Consider the following 17,715-nt stretch of genomic DNA (forward strand, 5'->3'; position numbering starts at 1 on the left):
CCACTTCCTGACCTTAGATGGGTGGGGATGGGAAAACATGGAGGAAAGGTAGGCAGTGGTACTGCCCAGGGAGTGTCTTTCGTGGGTGGCAGTCCTTACTGGGTTGGCTCAGTTAGTCCTGCTTCTCCTTTCTCCTTCACTAACGCAGAAATGGCTCCTGTCTTGCTGTAGGTATCATTACTATGGGATTGGCATCAAAGAGAGCAGTGCATACTACCACTCCGTTTATTCTGGAAAGGGCCTGACAAGGTAGAGTGATGTCATATTCAAGATGCATCTCTGCACTTCTTTAAATATGTACGATGTCTATTCAATAAGATGACTTTGTAACTTTGCTTATTATGAATTTTTTCTTCTGATCATCAAACATCAGCTTTGTGAGAATATTGTTGTGATATGGTCTATACCACTTGGTAAATTATATAATTTTAATGGTTAATGAGAAAGTAACAGTGAACTAAGTGCCCCCAAAAGATGAGGAGGAGAATTCAAGGAAACAGAATTGCCTTTATATTTGCTCTTCCTCAGGGACTGGGGAGATGGCTTAAGGGTTAAGAGTTGTCACTTGTTCTTGCAGCAGGCCCACATCTTCCAACTAACAACTATTCAAAACCCCAGTCCAGGGCTCCTAGTGCATCTCTGGCCTCCATGGGCACAGCACATACATGGTGCACAGACATTCATGCAGCCAAAACCACCAATACATGTAATATAAATATCTTCTAAATATTCTCCTCTCTTCATAAGATTGGATCTATTTTCAGGCTGAATTCAGTAAAAAGTAAAGTTTAAAATGTAAGAATTTTGAAGAGACAGTTGATTTGAAATTTTGTGCATCTGAATAATACCTTACCAACACAAGAGGTTGCTATGATAATTACTAACCACGTAATCTTTGAGTACCATCTTACTTAGTATGACAGTAAGATACAATTGTCCCATTTGAGTCTCTGTGATAAAAATCCATGTTACTCTAAAGATTCCACTGTTTTAAGCTGCCAGTGACTATCAGGAGCAGGATATTAATATGTGAGGTTATAGTCAATAAGACCTCTGGGTACATAAAGTTTAGAAGAATGGTGGAAGAGAGTAATTAAACTGCTCCTGGGTTTCCTCCTGGTGTGGTTATTGCGAATTACTTGTAGCTCTTAAAAGAAGAATTCATCTTAGGGAAAAATACATCACTTGAGTTATGCTAAAATTAATTTGGATGTTACAGAAGCAGGTTACTAGTGAAAATTCACAATAAAATGTAAACACAGGCTAGGACACATGCAAACTTTTAGTACAAAGTATCTTTCTTTACCTCAAATCTTACCCGACTTCCCGAGATACCCTTTATTTTAATTTCCCCCACAAAGCACATTTTCTTAGATGTTTGAGCAGTAATGATGTTATGAACAGATTACTTTCATGTCCTCTTTGTTTTCTTGGATGCTATAATTATAATTTCTTTCAAACTAATGGAACTCATATGATTTTTAAGGTTTTCCGGGAGCAAACTGAAGAACGAGGTAAGAATGCTTTTTATCTCTGTTTCACATATGTGTTTTTAGCTCAGAGGGTTTTGTTCCTTAAACATACAAACAAATGTTATTCATTGGGAGCTCTAAAAACCAAGGTCTCCAAATACAGTTAAGTCAAACCTTGAGTGAAAATGTTTGCATAGACCTGCTTAACAGCTTCCAGTTCACTTGGAAGAGATCATTTTTGGTGATCTAATACCACATACTTAGAAAATTGAGACGTAGACTGGCATTGACCTAAGAACTTCTGCTTCAACAATTAGAAGCACTCTAGTAGTGAATACAGAAAGAATTGGTATTAACAGTTGTCAAGAAGCCACAGTGCTACACTGTACTGCTACTTTGTACACACACACACACACACACACACACACACACACACTCACGCATGTACTGTCTCAGAGCCACATATGCATGCACTCAATACACACACTGTAAGTGATCTTTTCTCCTTGGCTTCCTCTCCAACTTCTCCTTAAAGAACAGATCAGCAAACTGACTTTATCTAAATGAGTTAGGCTACCATTAGGGACTGCATGGCTAATTAGGCACATGATAAGACCTTCATTATCTCCAGTTTAACTAATCATTAAAACAAGGTGCCACAGAACTAAATGCACGGGACAGTGTGTTGTGTGGTAAATCCTAACTAAAGGTAAAGCGTAACTCCATTAGTTTGATGAAATAATGCAAGCACATTATCTTAAAAAATAATAAAAGCCCTCAACCTTCTGAAATGACCAGCTTCTTTGCAGTACTTTTAAAACAGTTAATGGTTAATTACATAATAAACTACAGGTTGCTGTTTTATCAAGGAAATAATAGCTTTTCATTAAATAAACAATTATGAAACTGCAAAAATATTGACTTAGGTTCATTGAAGACTAGGCCAATAGGGATTTTAAGTGATTTTACTAGGGGTTTTAAGCAATTTTACTCAGGTGTTCTTCCCATCCAATGAGGTAGCAGCACTGATCTATCCAGTGATCTGCCACATGTACAGCACATCTTAGCTCACAGAGGAAAAGGAAACTGCTTCCCAGATCTACCTTTTCCTCCTGCGGTGACTACATTACTAATGCAGATGTAGTAATAAAGGCATATCATACGGATTGTGTGTTTTCTACAGGCACCTGGAACAATAGTAAAGCATCTTTGAAAAGATGATTCAAATCGACACACAAAAGAGATTTTTAAAGGCTCAAAACTAAGTAATTTGTTGCAGGTAGAGGACCAAGTTAAGGCTTTGCATCTGTCAGACAGTTTCTAAGCTGCACCCCTACCCACCTAAAGCAATTTCTAAATGATATTTGCTCAACAAAATTGAAATTTTAAAGTTATTTTGTGCTTAAGGTAATCAACAATCCCTGTTTGCTAAGGACAAGAAACAATCAGTGCAAATCTATGTATAGTTCAGGTTATTTGAACACTAATAACGCTGAGATAGCTTGAGTAGCTGCCAATACTGTTGATTTACAGCCAGAGCAAGTTGGTCTGAGAGACACATGGGCTTTAAAACAATTGGAAGAGGGCTCTGCATTTTAAACCCATGGTCAAAGTAATTAATTCACATATTCATGGTGCTATAATCTCTAGGGAACAAGGTAGCATGTGGATATTCATGTAGAATTTAAGACCTGTATTTATGAATTAACATTTTAAGATAGTCAAAATTCATAAGATCACAAAGTAACTGTGCTTACAGCCCTCCCTCTTTGTTTTGTTTTGTTTTAATTGTTGTTTAGCTTCTGCTGTGGCCAACTTTTGTTTGCTTTTATATTTTTGAAATATTTAAAGCTTGGGCAAAGCTAATGAAGAATAAATAATAAAATCCCATATACTCACCATCCCAACTAAGACTTGAGAATGAAGGTGCACATTTCCCCTTCAAACTGGAAAGAGGAAAGGCAAATTCAGAGGGTGGATGCACACTCTGTGACAGCAAGCTGAGGCAGCTTCTCTTAGTTAGTGTCTCTCTCTCAGGTCACATGATATAAAGCAACATGGGAAGAAAGAAGTTTGAGGAGTGGAGGGGGCCCTAGGGTAGGGGGGAGGTGGAGGGAGCAGAAGGAGGGGATGGAGTGGGAACTGGGATTGGTATGTAACATGAGAAAAGATTGTTTTAAAATACAAATTTAATAAAAAATAAGAAAAAGAAAAGGAAATAGATTCTTTTCTCATACGATATATCCTGATTATAATTTTCCTTCCCCCGGCTCCTCACAGTTCCTCCCTTCTTCCCGCACCTCCAAATTTATTCTATTGTCTCTCATTAGAAAAGAACAGTCTTCTAAGAGATAACCACCAACATGGTAAAATAAAATATAATATGTAGCTATAAATACCATATCAAATTTGGATACAGCATCCTAAAAGGAGGGAAAAAGTCCCAAGGGTGGGCACAAGAGTCAGAGACCCACTTGTTCTCACAGTCAAGAGTGAGAACTCTTATAAAAATACTAAGCTGATACCTATATTATATAGAGTTCCTGGTGTATACTCATGTATGCGTATGCACTGTGTTCGGCACTTCAGTCTCTGTGAGATCATATGCACCTTGCTTAGTTGATTCAGAGGGCCTTGCTCTGCTGATGTCCTTTACCTACTCTGGCTTTTATAATCGCTCCACATACTCTTGGATAGGATTCCCTAAGCTCCAAGGCAAGGGATTTGGCAGGGACCTCCCATTTAGACTCTTTCTTTTCCTGTAATGCTTGGTTGTGGGTCTCTGCATCTGTTCCCATATGTTGCCTGAGCAAGTGTTCTGGTGGTGACTGGACAAGGCACTGATCTACAGAAAACCATAAGGAGTCATTTTATGGATCTTTTTTTAAAGATCAGTAGTGTTTGGTTTTACCCTAGGTCATCGGACCATCTAGTCTCCGGTTCTTGGCTACCCAAACAGTGCCAGGCAAACATTCCTTCTGGTGAAGCGGGCCTTAAGTTAAATCAGATGTTGGTTGACTACTCCCATAAGTTCTATGCCATCATTTCCCTAGCATATTTTGCACTCAGGACAGATTAGGTCAAAGGTTTTTGGCCAAGTTGGTTTCCACAAGATACCAGTTTTATTGATGTTTGACTTCTTGTTTTTTTTTCAAGTAATATTGTTTTTAGTGCTTTTAATAGAATGTGTTACCATTTTCCCTCTAGTTTAAGGTTATCTTTTGTACAAATAGGAATTCTTACTCAACAGAGTGAATAAAATGACTGTTTATTTACTCTCTCATCTCCTTATCACACAAGACAATCCCTTTAACCTTTCCATCTAGCTCAGCTTACACTTTTATGTTTTTTGGGTTTTGCCTTTTGGTGACTCAGTGAATTTAGTTTGAGTTGATTGAAGAAGGTTGGACGAGAGTTATTTACAGGTGCTGACCTTATTAGTGGCTTACTATGGAAGGAAATATCTCATCTATTCCTAGAAACCACTAATTACCTATAGCTCTAGTCTTAGAAAAATGCAGTCTTACATGACACCAACTATATACTTCCTACAAATATTCCAGTAAAGGACAAGACCTTTTGAGTTCCTCTCAACTCCTTGATGAATACCGATGGGCCCAATATTGTACGGGTCTTCCATAAGCAATCATACTCACTGAGAGTTCGAGAGTGTCGTGGATGAACAGCTCATTGGTTACCTACTCCAGGCACTGGTATATTAACTGAATAATCCTATTGTTCCTGAGAGTAGCTGTATCTATCCGTGCAAAATACCTCTGGTCAAAGTCTTTCTTAAAACTTTAGCTTTTGTTTAACTCCTAAAGTAGCAGATTACCTTATGGTTTTAAAATACGGACGTAGTTTTGATTGACCCTCTCCTCACCCCTTCCTTTCACTTGTCACTGCCCTGTTTTCTCACTTCCAGCCTGTCCCTCCCAGTATTCCCCTACTGTTTTCATATCCCCTGTGCTTACTACCCTCTACAACCTCCCCCAAACCTCTTCTTTCCAAGAACTCTAATGGTCTCTTTTTTTCTTTACATACAAGCACACATTTAGAAAATTTACAAACTAGCATTGGCATAGGAAAGAAAACATGTGATCTTTGTGTGTCTGAGCTCAGGTTACCTAACTTAATATATTTTCTAGTTCCATTTTGATACCACAAAATCCACTTTTCTTTATGCACAACTGGATACATTTCTACTATATACATGGTCTATATAGTAGAATATATATATGTATATATATCACTCATTCTAGTTGGTGTATATCTACACTGGTTTTCCTTTTCTTGCTGCTATAACTTGAGTATCTTGGATGTGCATATTTCTCTGTCATAAGATACAGGACCCTTTGAGCAGATACATAGGAGTGGTACTGCTGAGCCTTAGGACAGATTTATATTTGGTTTGTTTTGAAAAATTTCCATACTGACAGAGGCTGCCCAGTCTCCACACCCATTAGCAGTAAATAAGCTTTCCCTTCCCAATCCACTCACCAGCGTTTGTTGACATTTATTTTCTTGAGGCCAACCATGATGACTGGTTGAGATGGAATCTCAGTGTGTCAGCTGTGTCATGTGCTGTGTGTGTGGAATTGTGTGTGAGAGCGAGGACACACACATGCCACAGTGTGCTTATGGAGGTCAGAGGAAACAGTGGGTGTCAGTTCTCACCTTCCACTTTGGAACAGGATGTCTTTGCTCTTTGCTGCTGTGTCTAAGAGGTCAACCGGCCAGAGTGGACCAGGGATCCGCCTTTCTCCAGCTCTCTTCTTGCCTCGGGAGTGTCAGGTTATAGACACATGCTATCTCTCTGAGACTGCAGGTGACTCATGAGGGTTCAACCCCTCACGCCTGCACAGCAAGCCCCTTTGACCACCAAGTCATCTCAGCTGTAAAGTTCATGTTTCTTCTTTGGGAAACACTCTTCATTTTCTTATTCTATATCTCAATTGGGTTGTTTTCTTGATTAGTTTTGGAAGTTCCTTGTATATTGCAGATACTATTTTTCTGTCAGATGTATACCTGGAGAGGATTTCTCTCATTCTACAGGTTGTCTCTGACTCATTTAACTGATTGTTTTGCTGTTTGGAGCCTTTTGAATTTCATAGGGTCCCATTTATTAGCCATTAGCCTTATTTCACAAACAACTAGATCCCTACTTAGAAACTTCTTCATTCTCTTCAAGGGTTTTCCTGGATTTTTTTCTCTAGCAGGATAAAAGAGAGATAGGAACTTGCTTCATTCTTCACGATGTAGATAATTAGTTTTCCTAGCACCATTTCTTAAAGATTCTGGCCTTTCTCCAATGAGTATTTTTGGCATCTTAGTCAAAAAAACTAAAGCCATGATAGTAGGGTGGGTTCCTTTCCTTGTGGCTTTTCTGGTTTGGGGTAAATTTTGTCTCAGACATCTAGAAATATCAAAGTTACCACCATTCCTTAGAGAATAATCTCTTTCTCGCAAATTATTTATCTCTATTTTTATAAAGTGAAGAAAATTCTGTAATAGCCGGCTTGTTTCTCCTTCACACTAACTGTTCATGGGCAGCTGAGCAATGTTGTATCAAGACCAATCTCAAGCGCTCCCTCCTTGGGATATGCTTTTCAAATATTTGCAGACTGTTATCACGTCCTCCTTTGTCATCACGTAGGCACACTGGGCCACTTAGCCCCTCTCTTTGTGCTCCTTACAAGTCAGACACTCTTACCTTATAATCACTTTTGTCTCTTTTCTATAGGGTCCTTCTTTTTTGTTCCTAGAAATAAGATTAATAGTTTACCCAAAATATTGAAGTCACCACCTGAGAAAGAAGAAAATCAAACAAAACGCAAGAAAAGAGAAACCCAAAGAATGAAAGCAGACTAGTTCTGTGGCTAGTCTGTAGTACATAACCTGGCATCTCTGGGAGCAGCAGCATAGCAATAAGAACACAAAAAAATAGCCAGTCCTTGCTACGTTTGTGCCACACACTCTGAAGAGCATAGTATCATTTATAACTTTTGCCATCTTTGTCCACAATTCCTAGCATACACAAAGAAATGTATTTTTAAAAGTCTTCGGGTTGCTTTGCTTCTTGCACATCTTCTACCTGTATCGCTAGCTACAATTACACAAAGGTATTACCCATACGAAAACTTTAAACTATTAAGATAAAAGCGTATACTCTGCTCTGTAATGTTTTCTAGCATGCTAAGCAATTTTGCTAGGAAATTTCTATTTATAACACCCCAATGCACAGAGATATGCATGTATGACCTACTGCACTGATTAAAAGAGAGAGGTCCTTTGTATAGCGTTCCTCCTCTTTCCTCTCTACTAAGCAAAGGTTAGTTATCTCTAGGACACAATCCTATATTTCTGTCTCAGCTTTATGACTGATGAATACATTCCTATCCAAATAGGTTGCTTATGTTTTGTTCATTTTTACTTTCTATACATTTCACATTTGTACTGTGAATTTGTTTTTATTTAGTTATCAATTTTTTGTTGTTTACAAATGATAAATATAAAGTTTCAGTTCCTGTGTTTTGTACTATTATAAAGAACTCCACTATAGGGAAACACCAAAATGCATTTATTCATTATATATTTAATGAGTTATTTTAAATATGGAAAGCAATATCAATAAGAGGATTTCCAGATGCTCATATATAGGAGTGGGAGTTCCAGATTGTAGTGTACTTGAACTTCAATTTACTATATCCTTTTTTGTGTTTAGTTAATTTTTAGAGTAAAATTCCCTTCTTTCCTCCTTTTGTGTATATTCTCTGACACTTTCTGGTTACCACTTGTATCATATTTAATATTCTAAAGGTATAACACTCCAGACTGAGTTTATACCAGCTTAATCTCAGTGACACATAAAAATGACTGCTACATCCTCCATCTTCATCCTTTCCAGTTATACCACATATTACATTTTATACATATGTGCTCCAAAACATAAATTAATAGTTAGTTTATGAAATTATATAGAAAACAAAATGTGGAGGTAACAAACAAAAGTTATAGTAGTGCAAATGTTTCTACTGATAACTATTTTCTTCCCATGTCTCCGAGAATGCCTTACTTTCTTCTAGCTTTTTAAATAATACTTTATTAAACCTGCAAGAAATTCATAAAGTCTATTTCAATCATATTCACTACCTCACTGATCCCACTGATTCCTCCCTGATCTACCCACCCATCTCTCCACCCCTTCCCTTATTTCTTCCCTTTCTCCCCCATTTTCTTTAATTATTATTGTTGCATACATACATGCTCATAAATACATAAGTACAACCAGCTGAGTCTATTTAGTGTTACTTATATTAATATTCCTTTAGGGCTGATCATTTGGATAACTAACTAGAAAGCTCATCCCAGAGAAAGACTGATTCTCTGACTCACATAAGACATTTATTACCTATAGCTCTCTTTATCTAGGGGTAGAACCTTTTGAGAATGTCCCTGTCTACACTGACATATCACCTGGTGTTGTCATTGTACAGATCTTGTTCAGGCAACCATAATCTTGTAATTATGGAAAGATTCATAGTTCATCTTTCCTGTTGCATGTAAAATACACAGTCTTTCAACAGATGTCTTGGTCCTCTGGCTCTTACAACCTGTCTGACTCCCTTTCCCTCATGTTCCCGAGGCTTAAGTACAGGAGTTACGATTTATCAATTGTGACTGGGCACTTCACAGTCAGTTTTTCTCTAAATTTTAATTAGTTGTGTCTTCTTGTAATGATCTCTACCTACTGCAAAAGGAAGCTTCTTTGATGAGGGGGAAAGCTACACTTATCTGCAGTTATAAAGATAAGTGTAGTACTTAGAATGCAGTTGAAAATGATGCAGGTTTGGGAAAATGGCAACAGTGGTTCTCTTCTAAGCTCCATGGCATCACCAGCCAGGGGTAGTTGGTTAGACTTTCAGCAGTAGGTATGAAATCCCTCCTACTGAATGGGCCCTAAATCTAATTAGACAGATGTTGATTGCCCCCAGGATAAGAGTACCACTATTGCACCGTCAAGGGTATCTTGCCCACAATGGTCATCATTGTGGTTCATAGGTCCACAGGTGGGTAGGACTTGTTTTCCTCCCTTGGAAGTTTGAATAGCACCCCCGTACTATGAGATTAGTTCTCAGGAAGGAGTCTTCGAGGGTAATTCCAGTTCCATTCCTCTAAGTCTTGCATATGAAGTGTGTGGTGTCTTCAGCAATACAGGCCTAACTTGCAAGTTATGGGAGGAAGCTAAGGACAACAGTGATACCCTATACTGGTTTTAGGAGAATCTTGTGGACAGCCCCTGACCAACAACTTGGAAGATTTTTCAAGCCTGGTACTGAGGGTTTTGTTAACTAGTGTATGGCTTTTGAGGGGTCATTATCTCCCCAAATGAGATAACTTCAAACTTCATTCATTCATATATATGTGCTATACAGATATATGCACATATATACATAACTTGTATACATTATATATAATTTTAGGTCATCATAAAATGATGACTATGGCTTTTCCAAACTTCCTTAGTATTATTTACCCCCCGCTCCCCCTCTCATTCTTACTGCCCTCCGCGGTTAAAAGCTTCTACCCTGATTTTTTTCATTTCCCCTTTCATAGCACTTGGCTCTGCTAGTCCTGTCTCTAGAGTACCTTCTCCCACCTCCTTCTACTTGGTCCTTCTCTACTTTCCTAGTTTCTGTGGTTACTCTAGGTTATATACTCACATCTAAACCTTTAGAGCTAGGAACTATGCATAAGAGAGAATATGCAAGTATCTGTCTCTCTGGGTCTGGGTTAACTTATTATGATACTTTCTTGTTCCACCCATTTACCTGCAAAGGTTGTGATTTTAGGTTTTCTTTGTACTGAATAGCATTCCACAGTGTATATATGCCACATTTTCATCATAAATTCAGCAGTCATAGAACATTTAGGTTATTTCCACTTCTTAGCTTTTGTCAATAGAGCGATAAACACAGCTGAGCCAGTATTTGTCAAGTAGGATGTCTTGTCATTTGGCCATATTCCAAAGAGAGAAATGGCTGAGTTATATAGTAGATACACTTTTAGTTTTTTGAGATTTTTTCCATGATGATTTCGATAGTAGCTGAACCAGTTTGCCATCCCACCAAGAATGAGTGAGCATTCCCTTCCCCTACCTGCTCGCCAGAATTTGTTGTCAGCTGTTTTGTTGATCTTTACTGTCCCAGCTCAGGTGAGATAAAATTTCATAGTTGCTTTGTTTTTTCATTTCCATCAATGCTAGAGAAAATTAACATTTTTGAAATATTGCTTACCTATTTTTATTTCTTCTATTGTGAACTCTATTCAAAACTAAAGTCCATTTTTAATTAGTTCATAGTTTTTAACTGTTTTTTGAGCTCTTTATAGATTCTGCATCTATCTCCTCTGTCAGGCGTATAGATGGCAAAGACCTTACCCAGTCTGTGGGCTCCCTTTTTACTTAGTTGGTTGCTGCTTTAGCTGTTTAGGGTTTTAGACTTATAAGGTCCCATGTATGAATTGTAGATCTTAATTCCTGGACACATGGAGTCCTATGCAGAAAGCCCTTTCCTACACCTACATCAGAAAGAATACTACCTAGGTTGCGTTTTTTTCCTCCTAGAAGTTTTGATGTTTCAGGTTTTAAATGAGATTATAACTTGGCCTTTCATTAAAAATGAAATTCTTTCCAGGCATGGTGCTGCATGCCTTTTGTCCCAGCACTCAGGAGGCAGAGGTAGATGGATCTCTATGAGTTTGAGGCCAGTTTCGTCTACAAAGTGAGTTTCAGGACAATTGGGGCTGTTACACATAGAAACCCTGCCTCAAAAACAAACAATAAAAAATATACAAACAACAAAAACAAAACAAAATTCTTCATTTTCATACAGTTGGCATTTTTTTTCTTTTTGGCCTACAGTACCCATCTTTGGGGGTACACTGACAATGGTCATATATGGCAAACCCAAAGCTAGAAGGTATTTGAAATAGATCTTAAATCATGAAGACTAATTAAATGGAGTGGGTTGACATCAACTTGCAATTATATCAGCAGATGAGGATTATTTCTGTAATAGTTCTTGACTACTCTTAAATTTGTATTCATAGATGATATGGCTAAAATTTATAACAATTAGGAAAATTGATTTTCATGTTAATCTAATATTGATTTAAAGTTTATATAAAATCTTTCCATTTGAAACTAGTGATTTTTCATGTGTTTGATGTTTAAAGACTCAAGAGTCTCCTGAACATTTTTCCTGTTTTACCATGAAAAATCTAGAAGGATATACAACGCCTGGTACTGATAAGACAGGGTGGAAACCCTGCCTATGTATATCAGTAATATGTCTCATAAATATATTCAACATGATCTAGATGAACAAGGAATCATGAGAAACTCAGAAGTCTGAAGAAACTAGAAGGCAGAACAAAATTCCTTTTTTCCTATTCTTTAACATATTCATAAATTTTATTCTTGACTCAAATTTTTTATTTTTTCCTTTTAGTTTTAATTTTGTTTTCTGAGGCAAAGTCTCAGGTAGTCCAAATTACCCCAGGCTCTCTAAGCAGCTGAAATCACCCTTGAACTACTAGTTTTTCTGTTTCTTCCTCCCAAGGGTAACCGCTTTGATGGAGGTGGGTCTTGTATTTATCTGTTGCTTTTATTGGTTAATTAATAAAGAAAACTGCTTGGCCCTGATAGCACAGAAAATTAGGTAGGCGGAGTAGACAGAGCAGAATGCTGGAAAAAAGAAAGCCGAGTCAGAAATCGCCATGATTCTCCCAATCCAGACAGACGCAGGTTACAATCTTTTCTGGTAAGCCAGCTCGTGGTGCTACACAGAATATTAAAAATGGGTTAGATCAATATGTAAGAGCTAGCCAATAAGAGGCTGGAACTAATGGGCCAGGCAGTGTTCAAAAGAATACAGTTTCCGTGTAATTATTTCGGGGCATAAGCTAGCCGTGGGGGTGGCCCGGTGCCGGGGACCCAGCCCCACCGCTCCTATTATAACACAGTTTCTGAAAAGTTTAACTTGTTTCAGAGTAGGAACAATCAGTCTGGTCTATGGGCCACAGTAAACAGACATTCACTCTTCTTGGGTGAGTTTCCCACAGGTCTCCGCGCGGCAGTATTACACTTCCTTGCACAATATGTATTTGCAATATTTTTGTAATTTGCTGAAAACTGCTTTCCTCCAGCGATGCAAAAGAATGACAAACTTCTGAATTCAGTGTAAGGGCGTTGATGGTAGAGAAGTTCAAATTACGAGTCTGGAAACCAAAGGAATTAGATGTTAATGAAGTCCTAGCAGTAATGAACCCCCCTGAGACTCAGCAAGGGGATTTAGATTTCATCGTCTTGCTTATGTGACTGGCAAATGTGCAGTGGGGATCCAGCAGCCCCTGACTTTGTAGCAAAAATCTTTTCAGCAATTCCAGAAGTAAATCTTATAAAATGCACCATTACTTTCTAAAAATTATGAAAAATGGTAAATATTCAAAACAAAACTCCCAAGTGAGAGGGAAAATATTCTAATGACGAAGTTACTTAACATTTGAGGCAAATTGGCTGATGCGTCTGGTTTATTCGATTACACAGTTTACCAAAACTTCTAAATGTACACAGTTTGAAATGTTCATTTCTGTTTCATTGCCGAATTTGAAGTCCACAACCGTGACACTTTTTTTTGTGCCTCTCTTAACTACAGGGCGGTTTTACTCGTAAATACTCCCTTAGCTCAAAAACAGGAACACTACTTCCAGAGTTCCCCAGTGCTCAACATCTTGTGTGCCAAGGATGCATTTCTAAGGACAAGGTATCAATTAAAGACACTTCTCTATCGATTTTCTGATATGCTGGCTCCGTATCTCCTTTTGCTGGGGGATCTTGTGGCACTTGCAGGAAGCAGTCAGAAATCCGCATTATCAAACAGAATTGATTGATTTATAGGAGAGACAAATGTTTACTAACATTGATTAAACACTTTCCAATTAATTATTTACCTTCTTTCTGATAGTGTATAATCAGAAGGTAGTAACATAAATCTCAAAAGGCTAAAGATTATTTTTATTTAAAATTTAAAATTGAGGATATAAAGTAGACTGTGTCTATTACGTTCAGATTTTCAAAGGTAAGTTTTATAGGGTTTTTTTTTTTGTTAATATCATTTCATTTCAATTGTCACTGAGCCTTTCTTTAGGACAGAGTCTGTCCCTAGCAATGAGGGGGATGCTTAGAAAATGTGAGGGTTATACAAGATGACAAAAAGAAGAATCATTTTCATTGAGTTAATTCTATAAATATACCTCAATAAGAATTTCCAATGTTTCTTTAATAAAGTCTCATCCTAAATCTTATTTTATTTCTGCACTTCTAAAGTCATTTGTTGGAGAATCATTGCTTATATATTACTGAGTACCATTATTGAATCAGAACTTAATGATCTTTATATGTTTCTTTCAAGTAAAAGTCATTATATTCACGTTGGATGGAAGTGCTTTTGACACATTCATATTTTGAAGTGCAAACACACAGAGATGTCATTAATATTCAACTGAATCATTTTAGCAATAGGCATTTTTGTAGGAAGAGGAAGCAAAACTAGAATATTGATTTTTAAAGCTATTGATACATGTAGATGCAGAGTAACTCCAGGGTATATTTGGATGCCAGATGAACCATGCCAGGTAAGAAGACGTCAAGTAGTGAAGACAATTTTCAGATGTTGAATACACCCATTTCCTTTTATTCTCACCTCCAATCACATTTCTTTTATTTATAAATACATACCTTTTATTTATACATACAATTACTTTTTAACTAGAGAAATTGCCAATCAATGTTGTGGCAAATAGTGGGACTTCACTTCTTGGAGGAAGAGTGGCATTGGCTGTACTCTGTGGATAGGACTGCTTGCATGCAAACATGCTATGAAGATGTTTGCTGTGTAAATATACCCAGCGAGAGCCATAGAAGGAAGCAAGCGACAAAGAAAACTAGAGAGGCGAGGAACGTGTGCCAATAGTTTATTTCAGTTTCTCTGCTGGCCTCCAAGGAGTTCTAATCTTTCACATTGAAATGTTGGCAGATCATTTCTCACTCAGGTACCAAGGGTGATTTATTATGAGATCCCTGGCTTCAAAGTTTATCACCAGTGGACTCTTTTATGAGTCCAGGGACTGACACCCTTCTCTTTTTCCTGAAGGATAGCTTAGCCCTTTTACCTTTTTACAGTTGCCAAGATCCACAGGTGACCGATCAGTTCCTAGAAAGAGGTTGGGACTGAAGCCAAGGGCTTGAAGCACCATTTTAACAAAGCAGAGTGAGTGAAGAATGCGCAGTGAGAATCTGATCCCAGTAGATATCAGCGCCAGCAGCTGGGGGGGAGGCTGCTCTTTCATTGAGTGTGACCATCACTCAAGGTGGTAGTCAACTCCACGACACGTTTACTGTCCATAACTGAGATGAAACTTTACTCTTTCTGGTACTGTCTAAAATGATATCTATTCTCAAAAAATAAAATTGAATTATGTTTCTGAAGAATACAAGAACACTACAATTAAAGTTTAATGTCATAGACATGTAAGTATTAAATAAACACATGAAATATTAAGATATAAAATTTCTGATGAGTTGTGTGTAAAACAACATATTTGAAAAAATAAATTAAGCAACATGTGAACTAGAATTTTAGCTAGCAGATTTTGTATCCCAACAAGTTATCCTTTATTAACTAATGTAAAATTAATAAAAATAAAATTAATTTTTATAATTCATTGCATTATAAAAATTTAATACATGCATATTACTTACTTTGCTCATATTTGTACCCAAGTTACCTACACTTTTCTCCTTTCCCTCATTCAACTATCCCCTTTGTATTTCCTTACAATATGAAGATATAAAGTTTCGACAGTCTTATAACTTCCCTTCCATTCTTCATGCTGTCCTTATTCTCATTTAAAAGATTTGCCTTGGTGATCTATCTAAAAATAATAGCTTTGCCTAAAGTGTAGAACAAGTTTCATTTGTTTTGTCGAAAACATCCCGTTGGAGATAGTATGTGATCAACATAAGTCTTTGGAGAGAGACTGCTAATTTTCATGACATCACTATTCATTGGCAAACTAGACCATAAAGACCTATGCTGTCCCCAGAAAAAGAGGCAAAACACAAAATGTTAGGACAGACAATGACCACATCACCATAGAGGCTGCTGTGATCCAAAGAGCTAACACCATTTTTAAAACACATACTAATCAGTGTTAATTCATTTAGAATTTTTATTAAAAATTTTATTAAAATTAACACCTGAAACCACTACACTACACTGTTCCTAACATGCAAAGAGTTGATGTATTTTAGTCCAGATGTGTGGTAAGACACCTTTAATTCTAGCACTTGGGAGGAGGAAGCAGGCTGTGTGTGTCTAAGGTCAATTTGGTCCATATAGTTTAATTTAAAGTTGAATTATAGTTGAATTTAAAGTTGGCAAGGGCTACAAAGCAAGACCTTGTCTCAACAACAACAAGTTGATGCATTTTGAGATCTTACATTCTGTTTTTCCAATAAAACATTGTTTTGTCTTATGCAGAAAATTAAATGATATTTCAGTCAATAGTTTCCTTGCTACTACCTTTTTAAATGCTCTCATCACAATCTTGTTGTATCATATTGCATCTTAGCATGTCGTATGGCATCAGGTCACCAATTTCCTCATCTTTTTTCTTCATTGGGTAGGTATCTTGAAATAAGGATCTGCTCCTTATTCCAGGTCCTCTGCATTGAATAAAATGTCTGGTCTAAAACAGGAACTTCAAAGTACGAAAGAAACAAACAATTGATTTTTAAAAGATTCTTTAGTTAAGCTTTTTCTTCCTTAACATAGGTTGATACTCTCATAATGATGTACAAAACTCACTGCCAGTGCATCCTTGACAACGCAATCAATGGAAACTTTGAAGAGGTGAGGTGACAGAATGCTTCTCTGTGGCATTATGCAAGCATTCACATCCTGTTCTTAATAAGTTAATGTGCTCTTTGCTCTACAACTAGATCCAGCATTTCTTACTCCACTTTTGGCAAGGAATGCCTGACCATCTCCTTCCCCTGCTAGAAAATCCTGTTATCATTGACATTTTCTGTGTTTGTGACTCAATTCTTTATAAGGTAAGTTCCTTGGGGTGCCCTAAGCATGAACAATTTATTTCCTTAAATGACACCCTGAATGCTTGTAACATAGTCACGATTATTTTAAAAACTTTTTACAGTAAACAAAACCAGCTTAATTTTTTGTTTACAGCTAAGGACAATCCAAAATAAGATGGCTAATATATGAAAAATCATTAAATTTTGTTACCTTTATGTTTTCATATTAACATACTACAACATTGGCTTTCTCAGGAGAAAGCAGAATTAGATACCCTCATAGGATTAACACCTTGAAAATCTCTAGCTTGAATAAATTAATGTCCAATTCTGTCCTTAACCTAGTAAGAGTCCACAGATTTCTTTTGAATCATTGCAAGAGATCCTGGAACAGATGGCCAGGTTGATCTGGCCAAATATTTAGTGGGAAGGAAAAGAACATCTTCCACAGCTGAGAAGTAAGAAAGCCCAAATGAAGGGTGAAATGATATTGCACCTTAAAATCATCTTGCCTGCATTTGCCTGTTAAGTTGTCATATGGAAAAACAAAAAGTATCATTTGAAAACATAATCTGAGAACATTTGCATAAAAGTTTAAACACGTTGGGCAAATGAGTTACTTTTTTATTCTTAGCTTTTTGGAAAACTAGAGGAGACACCAGCTACATCACTGAGAGGCAGCTTTACAAACGATTGACAGATTGACTTGAGGATAAGAAGTTAGGGGCCACAGTTTCTTTCTCTGCTCAGTAACCACAGAATAAGAGAAAGCAGAGCTAAGTGCAGGGTTTTCTCACCTCCACTTCAAGCTCACATTGATGGACAAGAGAGAGCAAGGACTGTCTTGGTTTTGTTTTTTTATTGAATAAATGCCAATATTTACAAAGAAAGGTTCAGTTTGCATTATGTGATTGTCTGTAATGCTTACCACTTGGGAAAGCAATCGGTAGGAGAGGAGAGGTAGTTCTGAGTGAACACAGGAGAGACCTAGGCTCAGGTACACAGCTGTCAGAGCAATGTTCTTGGGATGACAGCTCAGCTCTTCTGAGAAATAGCTCTCTCTCTCTCTCTCTCTCTCTCTCTCTC

General features: G+C 37.3%; 1 protein-coding gene across 1 annotated transcript in view; it reads left to right on the forward strand.

Moving 5' to 3' along the window:
- The window catches only part of Rfx6 (regulatory factor X6), a 53,231-nt gene that overhangs the window by 16,049 nt on the left and 19,467 nt on the right, over positions 1–17,715 (forward strand). Inside the window, exons 5-9 of the mRNA XM_005363611.3 lie at positions 172–249; positions 1,487–1,514; positions 13,190–13,297; positions 16,370–16,447; positions 16,537–16,650. Coding sequence (XP_005363668.1) covers positions 172–249; positions 1,487–1,514; positions 13,190–13,297; positions 16,370–16,447; positions 16,537–16,650 — 406 coding nt within the window. The remainder of the gene's footprint in view (positions 1–171; positions 250–1,486; positions 1,515–13,189; positions 13,298–16,369; positions 16,448–16,536; positions 16,651–17,715) is intronic.

This window comes from Microtus ochrogaster, linkage group LG9 (assembly GCF_000317375.1).
Source record: "Microtus ochrogaster isolate Prairie Vole_2 linkage group LG9, MicOch1.0, whole genome shotgun sequence".
Classification (NCBI taxonomy): Eukaryota; Metazoa; Chordata; class Mammalia; order Rodentia; family Cricetidae; genus Microtus; species Microtus ochrogaster.